This window comes from Centruroides vittatus, unplaced genomic scaffold (genome assembly GCF_030686945.1).
Source record: "Centruroides vittatus isolate TY-2023 unplaced genomic scaffold, ASM3068694v2 contig_476, whole genome shotgun sequence".
NCBI classification, from domain to species: domain Eukaryota; kingdom Metazoa; phylum Arthropoda; class Arachnida; order Scorpiones; family Buthidae; genus Centruroides; species Centruroides vittatus.
Genome location: NW_027122268.1, coordinates 1,192,218 through 1,217,317, shown reverse-complemented (window position 1 = coordinate 1,217,317; position 25,100 = coordinate 1,192,218). Strand labels below are relative to the sequence as shown.

At 24.3% G+C, this 25,100-nt stretch overlaps 1 protein-coding gene across 1 annotated transcript in view; it reads left to right on the top strand.

The window, feature by feature from the left end:
* LOC136977833 (suppressor of lurcher protein 1-like) overlaps window positions 1–25,100 on the top strand; it is a 338,075-nt gene that overhangs the window by 282,447 nt on the left and 30,528 nt on the right. Inside the window, exon 9 of the mRNA XM_067273420.1 lies at window positions 23,645–23,831. Within this exon, the coding sequence (XP_067129521.1) occupies window positions 23,645–23,831 (187 nt within the window). The remainder of the gene's footprint in view (window positions 1–23,644; window positions 23,832–25,100) is intronic.

Genomic DNA, 25,100 nt, shown 5'->3' with positions numbered 1-25,100 from the left:
AATAGCAAAAATCTGTAAATGATTTCACATTCAATTGTGGATCCCTGTGGATTCTTCTTTGTTCGGCCGCATTTTTGGGTGGCTGTGTACCGAATATGTTGTCACCATTTTCGACTTGGTAAACTCTGGTACATAAGTCTTTCAGGTCATAGTGCTAGATGATCGTTCCCATACCAATCTACATCTTTTCGAGGTTATTTTTTATTTACAATAATTATTCTTAAAAAATGAGAGAAATTCATAAGTTTATCTAGATCAGAAGTCATATTTACATAATAAAACGAACGTTTTCGTTTTATTATAATACTTTTAGAGAACATTTCTCTCCGTTTTTATTTATTTTTATAAGTCATTAATAAGGATAACTTACTGATAATTTTAAATTTGATTATATGTAGCTTTTTATTGATATATGTATTAAATTATATTACATTTATTAATTTTTAAGAGCACAATTAAATATTCATGTATAATTTTTAATTAACTTGACTTTTTATATAGAATTATTCCATATACTGATAAATTCTTTTCGAAACATATTTTGTTTTCTTCACGTCTAGTGAAGGAATTTTAAATTTTAAATCATTCATTTCTGTTCTAAATTTTATTTATTTTTTCGAATAACAATTCTGTTTTTATTTTGGTCGAGATTTATCATTAAGATTGCAAATTTTAGATTTCTTCTATAATATCGGAGAATATCAGTTTACATCTAAAGTCACTGATTGTGCTTTAATTTATTGTTACATTCGAGAAAGTAAATTACTTCCGATACTATGGTTCAAATTAGAATTGACGTGTTTCATTTATTATATGGCTTATATTTCGATTTTATTGCTTAGATGAATTTCATAACGTATGTGCATTAGAGTTGCCACGTTTTAAATGTTAAGAGCCAAACAATGACATAACGTAGCCAGTAAAGAGCAAAATAGTGATACAATTACCTAAATTTTATCATGAGATTAGATAAAGAGTTACTTAATTCTATTGAGAAAGAGTAAACTAATGAATCAACTTTAGATAATGAACCTAAATTCCAGATAACCATAGAAGAAAGAAACATTATAAGAGTTCCTGAAGCTAGAAAACGATTTAGTAAACACTAACCAAAAGCTATATCATTAAAAATACAGGGGAAAAGACTGGATTTTAAATTGACGAAAACCTTGAAAGCTTCCTTTAGTTCGCACGTAGATGAGGCGCGAACCCGTGACCAACTACAAGTATTCGGTGGTTTCACACACTCGGCAAATTAGTTGGCCAGATAAGATTGCAAGAGAAGAATAAAAATTACGTCTAAATGCAAAACTTTTCTATGCTGTCTTCCAGAAAAGCAGTGTTTTTTTCTAAATTTGACACACACCAAAAAAAGTGTAAATTATTTCAAAAAAGCCATAAAAAGAGATAAAATGCCAACTAGCCAATTCAGAAGAGGGAGGCAAATTCTTTGAATTTGACGTCAAAAGAGCCAATCTGACAACTTAATGTGCATCTAAAGCTTTACGTAAGCCGTTAGAACAATATTATAACGTAATGTTCTAAGGCTTGATTGAATGCAACATTAAAATATTCACTCGATAATATAAACCGCTATGGACATTTTCCACCACTAGTTAAATAAGTACAAATTTTTCCGTAAGGGTCAAGCCCAAATTCAAAGATTGACAAAATTGGTGAATTAAAATTACATTTCTTAAAGAGCGAGAACTTAAAAAAGTTTATATTTCGGATACAAAGCAACGAAATACTCAGTGTTTTTTTAAAAAAAAATTTATATTTTCAGTAAGAATAATCGTTTTTTTAAAATATGTATAAATATACTACGTACAACATTGAAGACATAAAAAAAAACTTTTGAAGTCTTCTAAAAATCCTTTTACAATCACTAAAACACAATCAACACTGGCGAAGTTGACCTTTCTTTATAGGCTCTTCACCTCCTATATTTATGTAAATTGTTAAAAAGTTCTGTGATGTCAGATATCTTTAAAATCTCCAGTTATAGATGAGGAAGAGCCTATAAAGGAAGGTCAACTCGCCAGTGTTGATTGTGTTCTAGGAGTATGAAAGGACGTTTAGAAGATTTCAAAAAGACATTTTTTGTGTAAGTCTTCAATGTTGCATATTTGTACATTTTTAAAATACATATTTCACCTATAGAATCTTAAATTAATTTCTTAAAAATACAAAATTAGATGATAATGATATATTTTATTAATCTTACAGTTTTTAGAAATAAAGAAGATAGGCCTATATTTTATTTTAAAATTTTAACAAGAATTTCTAATTTTTAATGAATATTATAATTAAATTTTACTACTGAAAAAATTTCTTACAATATTGTCATTATCTGACTTAATTTTCATTATCAATTTCTTTTCGGGAATGAATTACAAAAAGAAATAATTTTGGCATTTTAAATTTAATTTATTTCAGTGAAGAAATAAAATATTGATCATCTTCTTCCGAGACATATTCCATTAAAATTTTACAGAAAAAGCTACATTTACTTTTTTACTTTTTATATTATTAGAATTAAAAATACAAAAATTAATTAATACACTTTTAAAATATTTAAAATAAATAAAAAAAAAGTTTAGAAAATTAAATTAAACGAATTAACTGAATTTTTTTCATGTATCAAAATACTTGTATAGCAATTAAAATATATAAATCATACTTTTCAAGCTAGAAAGGTTACATTAATTATTGTTACTGGTGATAAAGGATATTACATTTACTTTATAACAAAGATATTTTGATTATTGATTTCGAGGTGAGTGAATTATTAAGAATATTTCTCTTCGGGAGTACAGAACAAGAATGTGTTGTCCTATCGTACACAAAAATAAGAATATTCTATTAATTTTCGGATAGAAAAAACTTAGAATATGTATTTTAGAATTTTAAATAAACAATTTCTATTGAAAGAAAGAATGCAAATAATGAACTAAAGTAAACACACATGATTAGTCGCAGTACTGTAGTGTTTATACGCTAGAAAGAACCCCTATAGTTTCAACAGAATTACACAGCAGTTCATAGAGTATGTTTATAACTGAAATATAAAACGAAATTCAAATTCAGATCTACAAATTTAAATAAATTGCGTAAATAATAAAATAAACAATACGACTATCATTACATAGAAAATGCATTTATTTTTAAATTGTTTTGTAAAGGAAAATACCGTACAATAAGTTTCTTTTTTAAAATAATGATGATTTTAATCTTCTCTACTTAAAAGATAATATATTAATTATTTAAAATTTTAATATATTAAAATTTAGGGTATTAATTTTCATTTAGTTTTAAATTATTAAAAATGTCATTAATTTTTCATTTAGTATTTGAATTTTTATATAAAATAAATTGGTCCTTGCTTGTAATTAATTGAAGTTTGCAGATTTTGGAAAAAAAAATCAGTCTCTCTTAGATTAAAATTATTTAATTATTAATTTTCTTAAGAATTACACGATTAATAATAAAATTATACTTTTATATTTAAAATTTTTAAATTTATTTAAATTTACTTTTATTTTCTGTAACAACATTCAAATGCATCATTCTATAAATTTTAAATTAGCATTGTTCGTAATTCATTTATACGGATAAAATTCTGAAAGCAATACTTAAACTAAAATTTATTGCCTTGCATCACCTGACAGAATATGAGATTGGTGGCCTACGTCACTCACGGATGTTGGCCTAATCTTTCCGCTAAAGGCATAAAAATATACATATGTAAACAGAATATTTTACCACTTATCAAAAGAAAGTTTAATTTATATCACTTTCTTGCCATGTTATTGCATAAAATATTAAATTTTAGGGCCACCTCTGTCTAGAGTTCGGCCAAAAAGATCTTATGGTCTTCGGTGACCCCATCTATTTACCTTTTTCTGGGACGACCTTTTAGCCTCTTTTCTAACCTCTCATTGTGGAGCCTTCGTGATGCTGTTACCATTGTAGATAGCCTTCGACATGGCCTTAATCACCTGTGATCATAGGCATGTCCTACGTTGTCTGCAGTTCTTGGTTTGTTCTTCTCCTCCATAATGATTCTCCATTGACCATCATCATAGCAGCATAAATCTGCCGATTTTGTATTTAATTCATTTCTTATTTTATTAAAAAAAATCTAAAGTAAGTTACAAATTAAATTAATTAATTTCTTACTTATCAATTTTCATTAAATAATATGTGCATTAATGAAAATTGATACATCTGTATTATGATTTAACGTTTCAAATTAAATAAATTATTTATGAACTTGTTAATTCTCAGGAATTAGACAGTGAAAAACGTTAATAATTAATCATTATCTAGTAAATTGTTTTGTTTATTATAGATAAAAGTAAGTTAAAGGTATTCAAAAAATAAATTTTAATACAATAATTTTTGAACATTAAAAATGAAAACTAAATTAAAAATAATAATGAACTATTTAATTAACATCATTTTAAAATAAATATTTTATTAAATAATTATAAAATAAGCTCGATTATTCATGCAAGCCATCCAAAATTTGCTATATATATAAAATTATTTTAAACAATAATGAGAAATTGGATACATAAATAAAGTCTTATCTTAGAAATATAATATTTATATAAATTATTTAAATTTTTTTCCATACTGAAAATATTAGCTTTATATCCCCATAGAGTCATTGAATAAATAGTCCGCCAGTGTAAATATGCGAAGAAAAAGTAAAGAAAAAAAAAGGTATCAAATTTCTTCAGAGATATTTTCTTTCTTTCAATCTTTAGTTCCCGGAGAAACAATTTCATGGATCTGAAACGTGAGGATTTTCCATATCTATTTCTTTGTCTTAGTGGTTTTTCCCTTAGAGAGAGATGTTATAAAATATCTGAAGGTAAACTATTTGCACTATGGTGATTTATTTATACAACAAAAGAATTTTCTCGTGTAAAAACTTTTTAATCTTAAGAGTAAAATAAAAATTGACTTTCGAGAATAGTTTTCAATTTTGTTTACCAAGAGGAAGTTTCATTTAAATTATATTATTTTAAATTAAAATTTGCTTCTGTTCGTGCGTGTGTATTCAGTTTAACTTATAATAAAGTGCGAAGAATTTTTACGTAATCACAAAGGTGAATAAGATTATTATTCCATGAAGTTTAAATGAAATTAAAACATCTAAATATTTTAATTAATAGTGATTATGTTTATTAACACGGTTCTTGTTATCAGTTAGCGTGAAACTAAATGAGAATGTCAAATCTTAGAGTGAATATAACTATGAATTTTTTTCATTAGAATTCACTCTATCAATTAAAACAAGAATAAATCAAAATAAGAAATTAAAAGAGATATAATTTCTTTATTATATTTACCAATAATTGTACGATATTTTCTTTTATAAGTGTGAAAAATTAGAATATAACATTATTTTGTACGTATTTTTAATCGATTATCAAAATTTTTTAATCTTAGTCTTTCCAATTTTCTAATATAGGAAAGTTTATATTTATTTCTCTTGTTTACATTCATATGACATATCTGAAATCATAAAATATTTATAGTTAGCAAATATTTAATTTTACACAACTTCTTTTATTAAAACTTAAAAATTGTATAACATTAAAAAATATACTCAAACGAAAAAGCTAAATTTGTACAGTTTGTCTTAGAAAATTAAATATCCGGAGGAAAAATATGCAATATATATTAGCCAGAGAAAATTATTAAAATAAAGTTTTTAGTCGGATTTTCTAATTGTAGAAAATACTATATATGAATTGTATTGCCTGAATTTTGTTATTTATGGATTACTTTAATCATTGATAACATATTATTGAATTTGATAATGAATAGGAAACGATGTAAACACAGCATAAACACCTCATGAAAATTTACAGTTAGAATTTTCATTTCTAATTCACAGAAACTCGAAGGATTCGAATCTTGCTTCAGGCTAAGTACTTCTATTTTTCAAATTTTAATATAAATTATCATTTTAGAAGAATTACACAAGAATGTTATTGCACTGACTTTTCAATACTTTATATTTGAAAATTGTTATCGATTATCTCCCAAAACTTTATCGTCTTATGACAAACTTCGTGCATATATATCGAAATTAAATTTAAAAAAATATTGTTTAAATAAAATCAACACATTTTATTTATTTAATAATGAATTGTGTTTCAGCGCGTGTTAACTATACGATCATAAATGTTAGAGTGAATGAAAACGTATTTATTGATGTAAGTAATTTAACAATGAGTTTTAACTCGTATGTTAAAAATTTTATCATTTATAAAACACAAAAATAACTTGGATTTTAAAAATTTATTCAATATTAAAATATCCTAATATAAAATTTTAATGGTGTAGATGAGTAGATTTTTCTGTTTTAAGAATGAATTATTAATAAAGTACTGATATAAATAAAGTTATAAACTGTAACAAATTTCTCACATTTGTTGAAAAACTAAGACACTTTTCAGTGGAATACTTTTAACTTTCTTCTAAATATTTTTCCAGTTTTCTTTTTTTCTTTCAAGAAATACATTAATTTCAATTAATTCCGTCTTAAATTTTTAACTCTCTTAATATGTTTTTATGTGGTGCTTTAAAATAACGGAATGGAAATTCTTATAAATAAAGAAAATTCGTCACTCTAATCTCATTTATCGGCAATATTTTAGAAGTTTGTTATTGAAGGAATTCCTAATATAATTATTATTATATTTATTTTTCCAAATAAACATCAATCTTTCTTTCTTCGTGTGTAAAAATATATTTTTAAAGCTGTGAAATCAATCTGAAAACTGAAACTCTTTGCATGGAATGTTATAATTATCTGCTGAAATTTTAAACTTGAACGGAAAAGTATTTAATCTTTTACTTTTCGACCAAAATAATTGAAAAAAATTCATTTGAATTTATGATTAATGATAGAAAATATGTATAAAGTATATTTTAATAATTTTCTTTATATTGATGAGGATAATTGTTCTAATGTTTTCATATTAAATCTAATTTTCTTTCTCTATTTAATATACATGTATCTCCTCAAGAGAGTATATCCTAAGAGAGTACTTTTAGGATATTATGAAAGCAAATATTCTATTTTCTTATCTAATTATTTTAATAATTTATTTTATTACTCAAGTATTTTCAAAGTGTATTCTAGCAAATGAATTTTTAAAGTTATATACTCTTGATACAATTATAATTCTTCTCATTGTTATTTTATTGATATTAATTGTCAGTATCGAACACTCCATTCATACGAATGCATTTCAATCAATAATTTTAAAAATGCCAATTATTTTGGTATATAAGCATGCTTAATTCAGGTTCCTGTTCTATCGAAACTTCTTTCTTTTAATAATGTGTAAGATACTGAGAGAGAACAGTCCAAGTATTATAGATTTAGAATTCTATACGAATTTTTAAAACATTTGTATTAAATTTATTAATTAAATTAATAGAAAACTTTGTAAAATTTTACTTTCAAACTCCAATTATAATGTAACAAATTAAAAGACCAATATTAATTATTATTAATTTTAATATTTAATGATTTAAATATCGTCTTGTGAATTGTGTTTGTTCGAAATCTTTTCAGTCTATTGTCGTTATTATTACTATTATTCACTAAGGCTTTAAATTTTCTGTTAACAATGAAATTTCTTTATTTGATTATAAACTTTTAGAATTTTTAATTATACCAATTATCCCTGCTTAGTTGCTGTTTACAATAATTGATGTCCAGTTAAAATTAAAATATATAGATTTAAATAGTTTGTAACAAAATATCTATTAAACAACTTTCCTTACCTATTTTATCAGTTGTAAAATTACTAAATTATAGTATATTCATTGAATTTTCGTTATTAATTACAACATTCATCAATAGAGTATATATATATATATATATAGAATTAGAAATTAACATTATTTTACAGTTGCACTTATTTTGATTACTGGTCTAAAATTTATTTTATTTTATTTATTTTGCCAAATCTTATTGTACTTTGGGGTAAATTATGTTATTCGTGGGGTGGTAATCCTTTGTCAACTGACAGTTCCAATTATATGTAAAATAAATAAATCATTCTTAAATGTGAATTCAAATTTACTAGTACTGAATTTCTTTAAGGAATGCCAACAGATGATATTTTGAAATTTCGGATAACTGAATGAAATATTAATAATTCTTAACATTTGCACGAATTCAATTTGATATTTATTTATGATAAATTCTCTTTTAAAATTCATTTAAAAGTATATTTGAGAATTGTTATTTTCTTTAATATATTTTTCAATTTTGTTATATAATATATATTTACATAAGTTTAACTCTTTTCGTCCTGCGGGTATGACGAAGATCTGATGGGTTCAAAACCCTCTTGTGGATCTGACGGGTTCGAAAAAGACCCATCAGATTCACAATGGGGTCAGAGATTGACCCACTACATCCGGATCAATATACCCATGAAAATTTCCGACTCCACGTTCGCTTCTCATAGCTCCAATTTAATATTTTCCCACCTTATAACGTTATATTTATATTATTTTCGATAAAAATTTAAATTTAAGAGGTTTTTTTATTATAAGCCGTTTTTAATTTTTTCACTAATTATTAGTAATTTAAAATTTTATCTAGTTAAAATTGTTTTGTTTTATTATTTCTCCTAATGATTTATTATCAATTTTAACGAGCAATTATTTATTGTAATGTCGTTACAATTCTGTGCTTCAATTTTTAATCATCATTTAATTTTTAAAAATATTACCTAATTCCCAGTTTACATAGGAATTTCCTTAATCGACGTCTCCTTGTTTCCGTACACGGTCTCGATTTTAATCTAGCGAACTCCGTTCACGAGATTAACGAAGATCAGACGAACGGACAGACACACAGATAGACGACAGTGGAATGTATAGAACTGCAATTTAAAAATTGCAGCCCCTAAAATATCTTAGTCTAAGATAATTTAATTATAACATTTTATAATAAATAATAATTTACTTTTTGTTAAATAATTTTTTATACACTGTCTCTCTTCTTTTTAAAATTTTCTTTTTGTTTTTCCTTTCTCAAAACTTCTTAAACTAATTTATTCCTTAATTTGCATTATAAATTATGCTAAAATAATTGAACTAATTTCACAATTTACATTGCTTATTGTTAAAAATATAATATTAATTTAATAAAATTTCGGTAAAACACGTATTTCGTACGTATTTTCGTACATCTTTCGTACATATTTTGTTATTTTGTTGAAAATTTAAGTTTGTTAACTCATTATTTACAGTATTAAAGTATATAAGAAGCATGGTTTTTTAATATTTTAAAAATGTTTACGTAGAGGTAATAAACTTTTAATAACATTTACTTTTAATAATATTATATAATCCAAGAAGATGTTTCGAAATCAAAAATGTTGGCTACAAATTATAATTATTTCATGCTTCTTCCGCTATAAATAATTACAAAAGAAAGATAATTTGATTACTCCAGGATTATTGTACTGTACTGTACATTAAAATAATAACGAAAAGAAATAAGTTATTAAATAAATAAAGTTAGTAAATATTACAATCGTCTAATAATAAAATATTTTTTATATATTTTAATTAGATTCTAAGGAATTAAATTAGCTCTATAGATCGTATAAAAACTACATATTTCGAATAATGTGTTTGTTTGTAAAAGCAAGTTCAAAATATTCAATAAGCATTCATTAATTTGAAGTTTTATAAATAATTAAATATTCAACAAGGTTTTTTTTCAATAATCATTCCTACTATAAATCTTAGTACAAATGCATCTTGAATTATTAAGTTCAATTCAAATAAGTGTTAAAGAATTCATACACTTGTCGTATTATTATTACCGTTATTTTCTTTTAAAAAAATCACTTATTTTTCTTATCACCTAACTAAAAATTTTCTTTTATGACGTTTCTCAGAAACAAAGTTTGAAGTATCAATTAGAGTGATTCATTTCATTCATCCATTCTGCTGCATAAAGAATGTTGAAATATTTTGACAATGTATTAACAAAGTTCTTGCATGTTTTCATTGAAATTTAAATTCACAAATTCAAAATAAATTTTTATTAGCCAGTTTTCTACCTCTGTTTACATATGTAATACATTTTGAGATCATTAAAAACATTTCTTCCAGTTTTAAAAATTGTGTACGAGAAAGAATTTCTACTATTTTAATTATTAATTTATATAAAATAATTTTTATATTATTGATGAGTGTTTTAATATTTAACTTTTCAGTTTATTTTGTCTCTTTTTAAATTTATTAGTACATTAATTATGTATATAAATGAAATTTTTATCAACAAACAAGTATCAGTATAGAACATAAAAAGTTGCAAACTGATACTGCAGGCTACTTGAATTTATTGTAAAGTTTAACTTTTAACATGGAAAAGCTACAAATAACTACTACTCTCATAGACCAATCTATATACGAGTATGATGATTCAACTAATTTCACAAATTACTAATTATTGTCATCGTATACTACGATTTTTATTAGTGAATATTTTAATTGCTTTCATAAAGTTTTCATAATGAATATATATTAATATTAAAACGAATGGAATAAAATGTTCAATGAAAGAAAAAGTTTCGTAAGTTTAAAAGATAAAAATTAGTTTTTTTCGGCACGTGTTAACTATGCAATCATTAAAAAGCATAAAAATATTAAGTTTTTACAAATTACATATTAATTAATTACATTTCTTAAAAGATGAGAGGCATTTAAATTGTTGGAAAAATCATTAAAAATTTAACATCTGTTTCGGATATTTCAATTAAGAGAATTAAATACGATCGATTAGGTACGTAACGGTGTTCGTGTTATTGATAATTAATACCAAAATCTTCGAGGATTTGTTACGAAGATACACTGGATTCAATTAGCCTTATTCTCATTACGTAGACAGCCTTGGTTAATCAGTACTTGTTCGGATCGTTTACAACTTTTAGGAAATTCTGTTGATCGTTAAATCAGATCGATGCTGAGACGTGTTCGATTTAACGTACATATTTCTGAAATCCTAATTTTATTATATGTGTAAATATCTTAACATCTGTAATTAACATGGCTTACATTACTACTTTACATTCATTTTACAAATCTAAAAAGAAGATTCTAGATACTAAATTACATTTCACAGCTAGTGTTTATTATGTAAATATTAACATATGGTTGATAAATCCTAATACTTTTTTTAAATTTAATCTTTCAAGTCTATTAAATTAGATTACTGGGCTGCAATTTGAAAAAATTGTAGACGTACAAATTCCCACTTTCGTCCTTCTGTCTATCCTTCCTCGAGAAGGATATTAGACGAAAATTGAGAACAAGTGTAAACATTATAGCTGCAGTAGGTCCTAATTAACTATAGAAAATCTTCCGGTGTGTAATGAAAATCACGTGATTTTAATTCAAAAATTTTCCCCGGAACAGAGCTACATAGATGACCAGCATGGCTCTGTTGTTGTCAGGAAAAGTATGATGTACAGGGGCAAGCCACTACTAATTTGAGGTGGAGAGCATATATTTTAAATAAAATAAATTAAAAATTGTAGCCCGGCATTGTCACGATATCACAATAATTTTTGCTCATAACATACCACGACTGCTAGAGTTTAGAGTCTGAAAAATTTTAGAGTGCCTAGAAAACCCCCTGTAAAAGTTTTATAATTAAAATAAGACCATTGCCAATCTTACAATTTTATTTACACAGAGATTATTTTGAATGATATTTGTTGAATAGTTAATTAATCAAGTTTGTCATATTGATACCTTATAACAAAATTTTATTAAAGCCTTAAGAATCTTGTCATGAATTGTATTTTAGTTTATAAAGTTAAATCATATGATTAGAATAATTCTATGATGCTCACACTTAAATTATAAATAGTATACTCTATAATAAATTTATAGTTAAAGAACCATTCTTATATTATGAATAATTTAAATTTATTTAACATACGAATATGACTGAATACATTGATAGAATTTTATGATTTTTATGGTCTATTCTAACTGAAATAAATCTATTTTATTCGTCTATATTTATTTCTTATGCCGTTTTTAAATTTTTGTATATTAATAATTATAGTTAATTATTACAGAAATCTGATTAACGTATTAACTAATAAAACTTTAAATAATATTCTTACACACTGATTTATTGGTGTTCTATGCATTTAAATGAGATATTGACGACAATAACTTAATTGTTTGCAGACATCATCCAATCTCTAGTTGTAAGCAATTTATGATTATAATATAAAAAAATGTTTTTACATACAAATATTTGTGTAAATGTATACAACTTTCTATCTTCTAAAACAAATACCTTTATTTTTTAATGATAGAAACGTCTAAATTAACGTAATAAGCTTCCATAATAACCTGTTTTATTAGATTAAAAGATTTTAAAAGTTAACGAAGATAATAGCGAAATATTTATCATTTTTAATTAATTAAATTATTATTAAATAAAAACAGAATAATTAGCACGTGGCCATTTTATATTTAGCTAGTAGTTTAAATGAGTGACATGGTAATTCCAATGGCCGAATTACTCATGCAAGACTGAATATCATTACTTGCAGTAACGTTATTTTTATTTGCAATTTTTTTTTATATTTGCTTGTTTTTATAGAAGATAAGTGGATGCATTAAAGTTAAATAATAATAAAGATATAGTCACAGATTAAACAAAATGGCGTTAAGTATATTTACTGAGTTATAGCATATCGTAATCTTATATAATCTCGATAAACTCAATTATTCTCTTCTTTACGCTTTTATTTATCGAAAACTTTTGTTAAAATCTGATATTTAATATGATATTACGCTTAAATGTATACAAATTAGCCGAATATTCAGTTAGCCATTGTAATCAAATACTTAATTACTTAAAAATTGTTTAGAATGAGATCCTACAACACTTTGACAAACTCACAAACTACTTATTTTCTTGCAAAAATCTCGAAAGACACGGTTAACCAATTTTCTTAATTAATAATTAAAACATCAAACCGTGTCCATTTATAAAATGAAAAATTCTATATTTATTTAATTAAAAATTATAAATTGTAAATAATTCTCTTTTATTTTAGCTCGCTACTGTATGTACTGTTTAAAAATAACAGTGTCTTATTATTTGGATAAAGCATGTTCAGAATTTATCTTATCGTATATTTGAAATTCTATGTTTGAATAAACTTCTTGAAATTATTTCAACAAAGAGGATAGCGAATAAAATTCATCATAAAGTCTTGTTCTTTGTAGAAATAAAGCTTCAAAACTTTTTATTACGTCTTTACTATGGGTATTTGAAAATAAATAACATTTCAAAAAAGGAGTTAACAGTTTTTAATAAGAAACGAGAAAGAAACTTTCTTCCATTATAGAAATAATGAATATCCTGTGTATTCAGAGAAAATATAAAAGTTCTCATTTTTTATAAAAGTTGCCTCTTCAGACAGAAACATTACTTTTCTAGTAAACATTACTGCATTCATTCACTGACTATAAAAACCCGAATAAATGTAAAAGTAAAAAAAAATATCTATTTTTGAAAATACTCAAATCTTAAAACAAACTTTCTTCTTTTTTTTTCTTTCAAATATTTCGACTTTGTCTATAAATATCACTTTCCATTAGCAATTAATATTAAAAACGAATACTTACGAATATTATATTTACATTGCATCCCAACTGGATTTAATTTTTAATTTCTTTTATTCGAATTTTTCTTAAAAATTAAATAAATAGATATATGTATTTGTGTGTACTTTCTATATACGTGTATGAATAATTTATTGAATTTTATTTTTTTAAGGATTTTTAATAGTTTTCTAAAGATAAAAATAAAGTAATAAAAAGCTTATTTATTAACGAATAGGTTATTTAAATTTCATTTATTGTTATACTTAAGTAGTTTTTATATATAATCTTTTGTAACGTAAAGGAATAAGAAATTTTGGTTAATGTTACCTATGGTTCCAAAATCGCGGATCGTCTCTGATTCAAGGAAACAGAAGAAAGAAAACAGCGGGAATGCACGTTCTAACTTAACCTAACCTATTCTAATAAATTACCATAATTATTACCAACCAAATTATTAGAATAGGTTAGGTTAGGTTAGAACGTGCATCCCCATTGTTTCTTTCTTCTGTTTCCTTGAATCAGAGACGAGCCGCCATTTTGGAACTATTGGTAACATTTAACCGAAATTTTAAAGAAAATAATATTATAATTTTATTTGCAACCTTAAAAACATAACATAATCGAAATAATTTGAAATCTTTTAGTGGAAATGCCCAAAATTACTCTCGTTTCAATTCTTTATCGATTATGTTCGACACAACTTTCTTAAAGTTTTTCAAATCTTATTTTTGTACAGTACCAAAGAGAAAAATTTTTTAAGAAAAAGTAAAATATCTTTTAAATCTTTTACATATGCCATATTTTATAAAGACTTCAAGAACGAGTCCAAATTCGAATCTCAATATTCAGATCATTCAAAGTAATGAAAAAAGTTATTCAATTTTGTAATAATAATTTTTTTTTATCGATCTTTTTATTTTGATAAAATGCAGATGCTGCTGCTACATTTTAAAATTTTATTATAAAAGATATATATTATTTATTTTTGGTATATTCATTTTAATAAAATATTTATAAAACTTTATTTAAAAATCCTGAAAGGTTCCTCTATTATTACATTTTTATTTCAAAGAGGAATGTAAATTTCAAATGATTCTTTACATTATAAACTAGCCGAAATGTTCTTTTTCACACGGTTGTTAATTCGAAAGTGGATAATAATAAAAATGTATATGATATAAGTTTATAGTCATTACTTTATCAATAGGGAAAAGTAATGAACGTCGGACGTAATGACTAAGTTAAGAAATGGAAATTTTCAAATCAGTATAATGACATCATTTTAAAACTCGAATAACGAGATAAAGAAAATCTTGTTGAAATGTTAATTGGATGACGAGATGATTTTTTCTAAAATAATTGTTAAACTGAATACTAAAAATATACATAATATAAATCTATATATTTATTCTTATGATAATTTGCAGCAGAGACGAGAGAAGTTTAGTTTTTACGTAAAAATCAATGACGAGATTTCGATTGAAAGATATATTTAGAAATGTCCTTAACATATACATATTAAGTTTACGTATTTATATGTATTACGTGTACAGTATATCCAGTATGTATCTGTCTCTACAAGAGGAGAGAACTTTGCTTGCATTAGACCATGTGCATCTTTTTTTGGCTTCTACTACAGCCTGAAAAAATATAAAATATTGTATATTTAATTCATTTATCATATATTCTTACATAAAAATATATTTTGAGTTCCTCTTTTTAAATATAATGTATGTATATTTTTGTGCTTGTGTGCTGAATTAGACGTTTATCCAGTCTGCAATGATAGGTCTTTATAAAGTTGAATATGGCTGATTTAAAAAGTTTTCACCCCTGATCTATACAATGACCGTTTCAATAAGGTTAAAATTAATATAAAAATTCTTTTATGGACAATTATATTTCGTGAAGCAAACCGTAGAAATTACATCTTCTGAAGAACTGTAATTAATTATAAATATTTAAAATTTCCTAATTTAATTAAAATTGGCTTTAAATGAAATATAATAACAAGAATTATTGTAAATTAATTTGGCGGTAGATAGAAATATATTTTAAGTTAATCAATTAAATTTTTTTATTATAGGTATAAAATAAATTTAAAAACGTCGAAAAATTGAGTAAATAAGTAAGTAAATGCCAAAAATTGTGTGTATTTTTATAAAAATAAATTAAAAATAAAAGAAAATAAGATTAATAGAAGACAGCAACTAGGTCTATTGCACTTATATATCAAAAAATTTCGTTGAATATAATTAATTTTTGTTGATTAACTATGTATACACCTTAACTGTGCTGACTTGTAAGCATAGAAATTGTGAGTATTCAAAGAATATTTTATGCAATGAATCTAATAATTTAATTTGAATCATTTTGATTTGATTCATTCGATTTAATTTAAATTATTGGACTTTTAATAAAGCATGTCGCAGAGTTTGAAATCTAGCATATACCAGGTATTGATAGAGTTTAAAAACAAAAAATAAATTTAAAAAATAAAAAAATTGAAAATAGTAATATAGTTTTTTTTTTTATTTTTCTTCTTTATTTCTTTAAGTTTGGTTTAATTAAATATTTATTTATATAAATTTTTAATATGAGTTACTGGCAACTCTATTAGTAATAAATGAATTTTTTACTTTTTGAAAAATTTTTATTTACTTTTATTCGTTTTTTAAAAATTTTTTAAAAGTTGTTACGTACATAAAAAACTCTATCCATTTCTACTTAATTAATTTTAAATGGAAATAAATCGATAATTAAATAACATTATTGTTATTTTTTCAATATAGATCGTGTTTTTATTGTCGTATTATCTTACAGAATTAGTTCAAATGCATTTAAATTAAATTAATTAATATTTTTGACACGTTTCCCATTTAAAAACAGTTTTATATAGAATAAATTACATCATATTTTCTATAATATCTTTAAATAGAAGTAAGAATTAGATGAAAAAAGTTTATAAATAGAAACCTCGAAAGAACGTTTTACAGTTAGACGTGAACATTTAAAATAAAGAAAGAAAGGAAAGAGGATAATACTTGTAACTTTACTATTCTAGAACAAATCGGCATTGCACTTGGTGACCATTTCATTCTCGCCAACAATTCTTGAACTATTGTGTTTTCTTGTAGTATATACAATGCTATTTTCTAATGTTACCATGGGGAACCCAGAAGGCATTTTCTCCTTCTTGTCTCTTTGGGGAAATGGATTGATTAGGTTTTCTATTTTTCTTTCATTCGAGACAAGTACGTTGTTTCTTCTGTTAGATATGTCAACGATAGATTTGCTTGAGGGTAGAAGGTTGTTATATATAAATAAATAATACTTTTCTTCGTGATTACACTTCTAAGTTGATGTACTGTACATCATATCGATAATAAATACGATTAATAACAATGAATAAATCATTTACTTGTATTTTATAATTTATTTATTAAAATGTATACGCTTTACAGCTATGTAAGGTTAAATAAAAATGTTGTTTTGATATTCATTAATAATCTTATTTTATAAAATAAAATGTATATTTTGACGTGTTGCTTTATAAAAAATATTCTTTTTTGTATAAAATTTAAAAAATAATGTTTTAGCAAGGTTAAAATTATACTTTTTCTCGTTGAAATACAGTAAAATTCTAGCGCAATATAAAATTTCAAAGTTTTTATGACGGTTTATATGTTGTGGTTTATGAAAAACTATCGTTAGATATTCCTCTACCTGAATAATATAGTTTTCCCAACTCTTAAATAAATTTTGTTTCTAAATAAGTTTATATCCAACTGTTCTGTAGCAAATAATGAAACTACTTTCATAATGTTTATCAGTAATTCATCTGATGACAATTTCAGAATACAATAAACTGGACTCTCTCTAGTGGAACACAGGAAATGAAATACAATTAAACATTTTAGGAAATCTAAAATTTTATTAAATTTAATTTTAACTCTTCAAACATTGAATTGCATTAATAAATTTCAAATTTGTTGTTTTATAAAGCAGTTTTATACAATGCGAATTAGCATATATTCACAATGTAAAATAGTATTTTATATAATAATGTTTTCATTTTGAATAGACAGACAGTTATTACATTCTCAAATGAAATTTCAGACTCTGATATATTTCAACAAACTAATGTTCAAAAACACTTATATTAACAAGTCATTTGGAATTAATTTATTATTACTCAGGTGTTCTTTATGCAAAATGTACAAGTAATAGAAAAATATGTAGTAGAATGCTTGGAAATTGCTTCGTATGAAATATCTCTCGATAGTATTAACTGTGATCATATTATAAATCCATATAAACAGTAAAACATAGTTTATATAAAATATTATCTTTTGAACGTACCTATAACGTAATTTAAACAATTTATAAAACTTATATACAATAAATAACTTATTGAAATAAAAAAGATTGATCTCGTGTCTTAATATTCGATGGAGATTAATATTATTTGTATTGATTGCTATATTTGTTCCTTTACATTTAGTTAGTGTTTGATTTTCCCGATTATTATTCGCATGAACTTTACATATAGACAACTGTAACATTAGTCTAAAATTATTTCTACTTCCGCTTCGAGTTATGACACAAGTTTTCGTGCGATGCACCATTAACGAAAAGTATGTTGCTTAGGAATAGATAACAGTCGTTCTGCACAAATGTGGCATGGGACAAGTTAGATGAGATTTTCGGGATTATTTTGAGTTTTTCTATTGAATGCACATGTATTGAATCTTTCTAATTCCATTCCTTTATCGTTTTGAAAACACCATAATGACGGCATTGGAACGATTTATTAAAAAGAACATTTCTAATATAGTCGTGATATTTTCAAATCGATGTCATTTCTCTACAAACATTATCACTTACTAAGCAAATACATCTTTTATATTACATTTAAAAATATTTATCCTTTATAATATTAAATTCAAAAGTTTCCACATAATAGACTGTTTTTTTTCATAAATATAGGTACAGTGATACAAATAATTGCCCATTTTTATGCTAAAATATAATATATATTTTTTAAATGTTTTAGAGATTGTTGCATTATGTATAAAGTAAATATATGATTCTGACTAAATAATAATTTATTTATATTTTTAAATGTTATTAAATACGATTAAATCTGATTAAACGTCTCTTCTAACGATCGAATTTATTAATGATAAATCGTTTAACTATTGTTTTTCTATTCTGTTTATTTTAATCAAATTGTCAGTGATTAATGATTTTATAATTAGTACAATTCTGAGGTTTCGGAGAATTTTAAAATGGAATAAAATGCGATCATTATTCTATCAGTAAAACGAATATTATAAAACCAAATTGAGCTTTATTGGAATAAATTGGTTAATAAAAATTTTTGGGATGTTTTGGAAGTTTTCTATCGCTCCAGAGTTCTATCACTCATTAGTTAAGATATTGTAATAATAATTTGTTTCCAGAAATTATTCTTCCATATTTTAATTAATGTCAATTAGTAATCTTTTATCTTAATCTACGCTTTATTATATCTAGCATACTACACAAAGAGTTGAATCAGGTTTACTCTAGACGAAAACAGGTCGATTATCTGAGTTCTGGTACAGATTAAGGATTAAACGTGCAAGTCATACATCCAATTAACAACTGATCCATTTAACAATGGTTTTCCTACAAAGGATTAAAGTCGTTAATCGAGACGTCAATATACCTTTACATTTTCTGGAGTTTTTTAAAAACGTTATTTAATTTTTTTATGTTTTTTTAAAAAAAATAAAACTCACTCATTTCTTTACTATTAAATTTCAGTTTATACTCTTCATAGTCATACATCAAAATATTTAATATGATAAGTTAATTAAAAATACTCGTTTAATTAACGATAACGTCTTCAAATAATTAATAACCTAACAAGACTTTGAAATTTCTAACCAATTAATTCTCTACAAAATTTGAGACTCTAACGAAGAAGAATATAATTATAAAATGTTTTTATTTAAAACAATTTTAAAATTTGATTTAGTTTGAAGAATATTTTCGTGTAGAGCAGTTTTTAATCGAGCAACCAACCAACAATAAAAGCATATGGATTAAGAGTTTATATATCTTATAAAAGATTTTCTCTATCCCCTCCAAAAATATACAAAAATTTAAATATTTTATCATAAATTTTGAAACGCTTTGTAACAATCATAATATTATTTTATTTACAATACCGTTTTTTCTATACAAACATTGTTATACGAAACTTATCCAAGCAAATCTCAAGAAGATATCCACAGATTCCGATTATCCCTTACGATGTGAAGCATAACAGTAAATATTTTACAAGAATTTTCTGTATAGCATAAGCAAAAAAATAAATAAATAAAAAACTTCAAATCTGTCACCGAAATACATTTTATGTTTTTCTATAAAGAAATATCTTGCCAACCTATAGGTTTTTAGATCTCAATCGATAGATAAGTTCACGACTTTCTCCTAAAGGAATAGAAAGCACCCGAAATAGTTTAGTGGGTTTTCTTTGCTTGATAAAGTGAAAAAACTTTTCATCAATCATTCGTGAATTCTCAGTCACCTGTCTCTAAAATTGTTTCCATTTGAAACATTATTAGCGTAACATTAAACCAAGAATATATATATATATTCTAGCAGTCAATAAAATTTCAGAAATAAATGATTTATTTATTTCATTTTATTTACTAAATCGACTCTTAGGAAGTCCCAATTACAGTGTGTTTATAGCACACAAAGGAATATAACAATAAAAATTAAAACATTAAACATCTGGGAGAATTATAATGAAAAACAATATTTTAACATTTAAAAATCTTACAATTGATTACTGGATTTATTTATAAATTATTGATGTAAAAATCAGATAAAATTAATAATAATTAACGTTATTTTATGAAACATGAGTAACAGATAAGAGTAGATCATAATAATGATCTCTTACGTAAATTAAATTTTTAAATGTTGTTGTTATTTTGTAACTCATTCCTACTAATATTAAACTTAGTTATATCTTACCTATTAAGAGGAAGAGCAATAGTCGTAATCTTTTGGAAATTAGAGATTTCTAGAAAGAAAAATGAATTTAATACTGATAAGAAAAACATTTTTTGCCATTTCTTTTTTTTATTCTTTAGTTATTTTCAGATAAGCTGAAAATCGTTACCTATTATACTTTTCTTATCATTGATTTGTGTGAATGGTAAATTTAATTTTGTTACAATTTCAGCTTCACCTCTGCAATCTAGCTTATCGGATACAACTTTTGGGAAAACCAATCTAATATATTAGAGTGTAATAAATAAAAAGCAATGAATATCTTAAATTTTTATGAAATCACCAATTTTTCTAAGTGTTAACAAATATCTGATGTGTTTTCCATTTTTCTTTGTTTTCGAATGATAAAAACAATATATATATATATATATATAAATTATTTAATAAATAATTATCTTATTAATTGTAAATAATATTTATAAAAATTCCTTTAAAAATTATAAATGATATTACACCATCAGCATCATTTAATGGTGCATTATATTCAATTTCTGTTTATAATTTTATTTCAATTTGTTATCAAATAAAAAATATTAAGCCATATATTTTCATTGAATCAATTTTATAAAATATATTTTTAATCGAAAATAGTTATACATTAAATTTCTTTAAATGTATATGTAATATGTGTGTGTATATATATGATTGTTGCTAAACATTTTATTTATAAAATATTTAGAAATACATAATGTATTGATAAATCAATTCTTGGGCTGCAATTTTTAAAAATTGTTGACCTGTAAATTTCCACTGACGTTTGTTTGTCTGTCATTCTTTAATCTCCAGAAGAAAGTCGAGACATGACAGTCGAGAACAGATATGGAAAGCTTGGTGTCAGGAGACTCCGATTAACTGTACAGGAACATTCAGTTTTGACTAGAAGTCACGTTATATCAATTCAAAAATTTTCTGCTGGACGGAGTTAGATAGATGACAGGCATTACTGTATTGTTAACAGGAAAAGTATGATGTACAGGGGATGAGACACTACTAAAATTGAGAGCATTGTGACGAAAGATTGCAGCCCGGCATTGACGATGCCACAATAAATAATTGTCTGTTATAAATATGTTTCATATTACAAATTTAATATTTAAAAATATTAAATTGTAATTAAATATAAATACATTTAAATCACGCTGTTTTATCTGTTTTTAAATTATAATAATTAAATAATGCATGCAACAAACACATTATTTCTTTTATATATGACTTATTTAAAAAATTAAGTTAATTTATAAATATTAATTAATAAAGCATAAAAGATAAACACATTTAATTGCTTATTGTATCATCTGATTCTAAATCTTGTCTGGAAATAATTATTTATTTTACCATTTTAAATGTTAATATGCAATTTACTTTTAGTAGCAACTAGGATAAAAGAATACGGTGATTCATTTATATATATATATATATATATATATAATAATAATAATAAATAAATTCTTTCCCATCGAATCTCTTAAAACAGTAAAAGATATATTGTATCAATCGAGATAAGCTGTTGCCTATGAAATTATTTTTCAAGAAAAGATATTCTAACATCTTTTCTCAATTGTGCTGAATGTTTCAAATATTTGAAATTTATGCTTCCAAGCCTATTTATATCTGTTCAATCTTTCATTTTTCCCCTTAATTTCATTCTTTATCCCATTCAATTTCCTAACACAACATACGCCGAATTTTTCATTTTTATGTAGTGTATTTTCCAGTTGGAGAGATCTTTTATTATACTGTTTACAAAAGTACTATTATACACACCCTGAGAAATATATTTAAAAATACGTATATTTCATTTTAATATTTAAATTTCATTGTTCAATTTTACCTTTTTTTTTCCACTTCTTCAATCCATGGTTTGAGAGGTGTTTAATTTCTTTCCTTTCTCAAATGTTTATTAATATACATATCAATATTTAACGTAGTTACATAAAAAATAATATAATTTAAATTTATAAAAAGTTTTTATTAAATGATTTTAAATGTTAATAACTTCTTCTCGTTGATTTTTAAATATCATTAGAAATACATTTATTCTCTAATGATTTTATAATTCATTTCTATCTCTGCGATAAGTATACTTTTGCGGATGATTCTGTCGTGTAAAGTCATCAAAAACTTCTAGAGATAATTTTCCAGAAAGTTACAGACATCAATCCATGTCTTTTTTGAATTTCATGGGATACATCGTACATGAATTAGGCGGGGATACCATCTAATTGGTCCAAATAACATTATTTGATGTAATTTGGATAAGAAGAAAAAAATCGCCAATATTTTTCTCCTATAAAATATAAATTCGATGAATTAAATAAAAGATTTATATATTGATATTTAAATGTTTTTACATTATAAATTTTTTATGCAGTAAAAATTTTATTACTATTCTATCGATGTCATTCCGAAATTAACTTTTACATTGTTTTAACAATACAATTATGATTGGGCTGCAGTCTTCAAATTTCAGACCTGTAAATTCCCACTTTCGTCCGTCCGGCTGTCTGTCTTTCTTTCCTTTATCTTAAGTACTGAGTTGAATAGATGAAAGTCGAGACCATATATACGGAAAACTTAAGGACAGGAGGCTGTGATTAACTATATATGAATTTCGGAAGTAACATGATTTCAATTCACAAATTTTCTCGAAAGCGGAGTTAGATGGATGATAGGCATGATTCTTTTGCAAGCAGAGAGAGTATGATGTGCAGGTGCAAGACACTACTAAAATCGAGAGCATATACTTTAAATTAAATAAATTAAAAATTGCAGCCCGGCGTTGTGACGATGTCACAATAAATAATTGCTCTTTAGAACGATGATTTTTATTAAAGAAAAATGTTTATTTATTATTAATATTTTTAACTTTCAGCTCAATCTTGTGAACAGAAAATAAGCAGCGATACAACAAAAAATGGAACATTTACGAGTCCAAATTATCCCGAACCATATTCCGCTCATATTCAGTGTACTTATTCTTTTACTGGAAGAGGAAAAGAAAGAGTTCAAATTCTTTTCACAGATTTTGATCTTTATAAACCCGAAGAAACTGGAAAAGAGTAAGTAAATTTAATAAAAATCTAATCATAGATACATTAAAAGTTTAATAATGAAATTAAATACGAATTTTACTGTAACATTTTATCAATTTATTATTACTAATATATGAAATGAGAATAATTTATATCAATTTGCGATCATATTAACCCTATTTAGCCATATCTAGTTGGCTTAATTGGAGTAATTAAATGAAGAGATGCTATTTTATTGATTTTTATATTAATTTCATCAATGATTAATTAATTACGACTAAATTACAGCGTACAATAGCATGTATTAATAATTTTTGAAATGTAATATGTAAGAATAAGATTAAATGCATAGAGATGATTGATATTACTTAATGATTTTTATCATAAAGCATTTTAATTTGTTGAATAAATGTAAAATTAGTCGATTAAATATTCTTTACAAATACTCGACTTGTCCTCCAGTTATGTTAAGAAAAATACTTTCTGCGTTTAAATACTTCGAAAATGATTTAACTTAAGAGTTAATTTAATATCATAAATATCAAACAAGTGCAATAAGTATTTAATTGGAAATAAATATAATATCAGGTTTATAAACGTAACAACACTCTTAAGTAATTAGCTGAATAATGAATATAACAAGTGCAGAAGTACAGTTATTTTTGTTATCTACGAATGAAGAGTTGTTCTATTATTCTATTTATTTTCATACATTTAGCATACATTAAAGTTTAAGATAGGAGCAAACAAAACTCAATTTAAGTATGCAAAACACGAAATAACGTGGATATATATGGATTGTTTTATAACATTTTTATGTATTATGAAACATAATTTGCAAATGGAAAGATAAATTTTAGAGCTGCAATTGATAAATGTTAACTAAACAAAACACTCTGATGTTCTACCGAATTTCTTTTAAAATTCTCTAAATATTCTCTAACAAATTGTTCATAAAGCGTAATAGTATGAGATTAAAAAAAAATTAAGAAAGAAGTGTAGATTTCCAAATGCATCCCGTAGCACTCGTCCACTCCTGAAATAAACTTTTCTTTCTGTATCAGTAAGTAGAATTGCAAGCTTGTAGAAAATTAAAGTGTTATAAACTTATTAAAGAAGGAAATAAATATTAAAAATAAATTAATTATCTTATTTCAGAATTATTTTGTGTAAAAAGTCAAAATTTTGAATCATTCTACTGTTAATTTGTGTGAAGAGAAAAGGAAAATTTAAGGTTTCTGTTATATTCAGGTTCCATTTTGAGCAGGTTTTACTGCTTTGCGTGACAATTACATT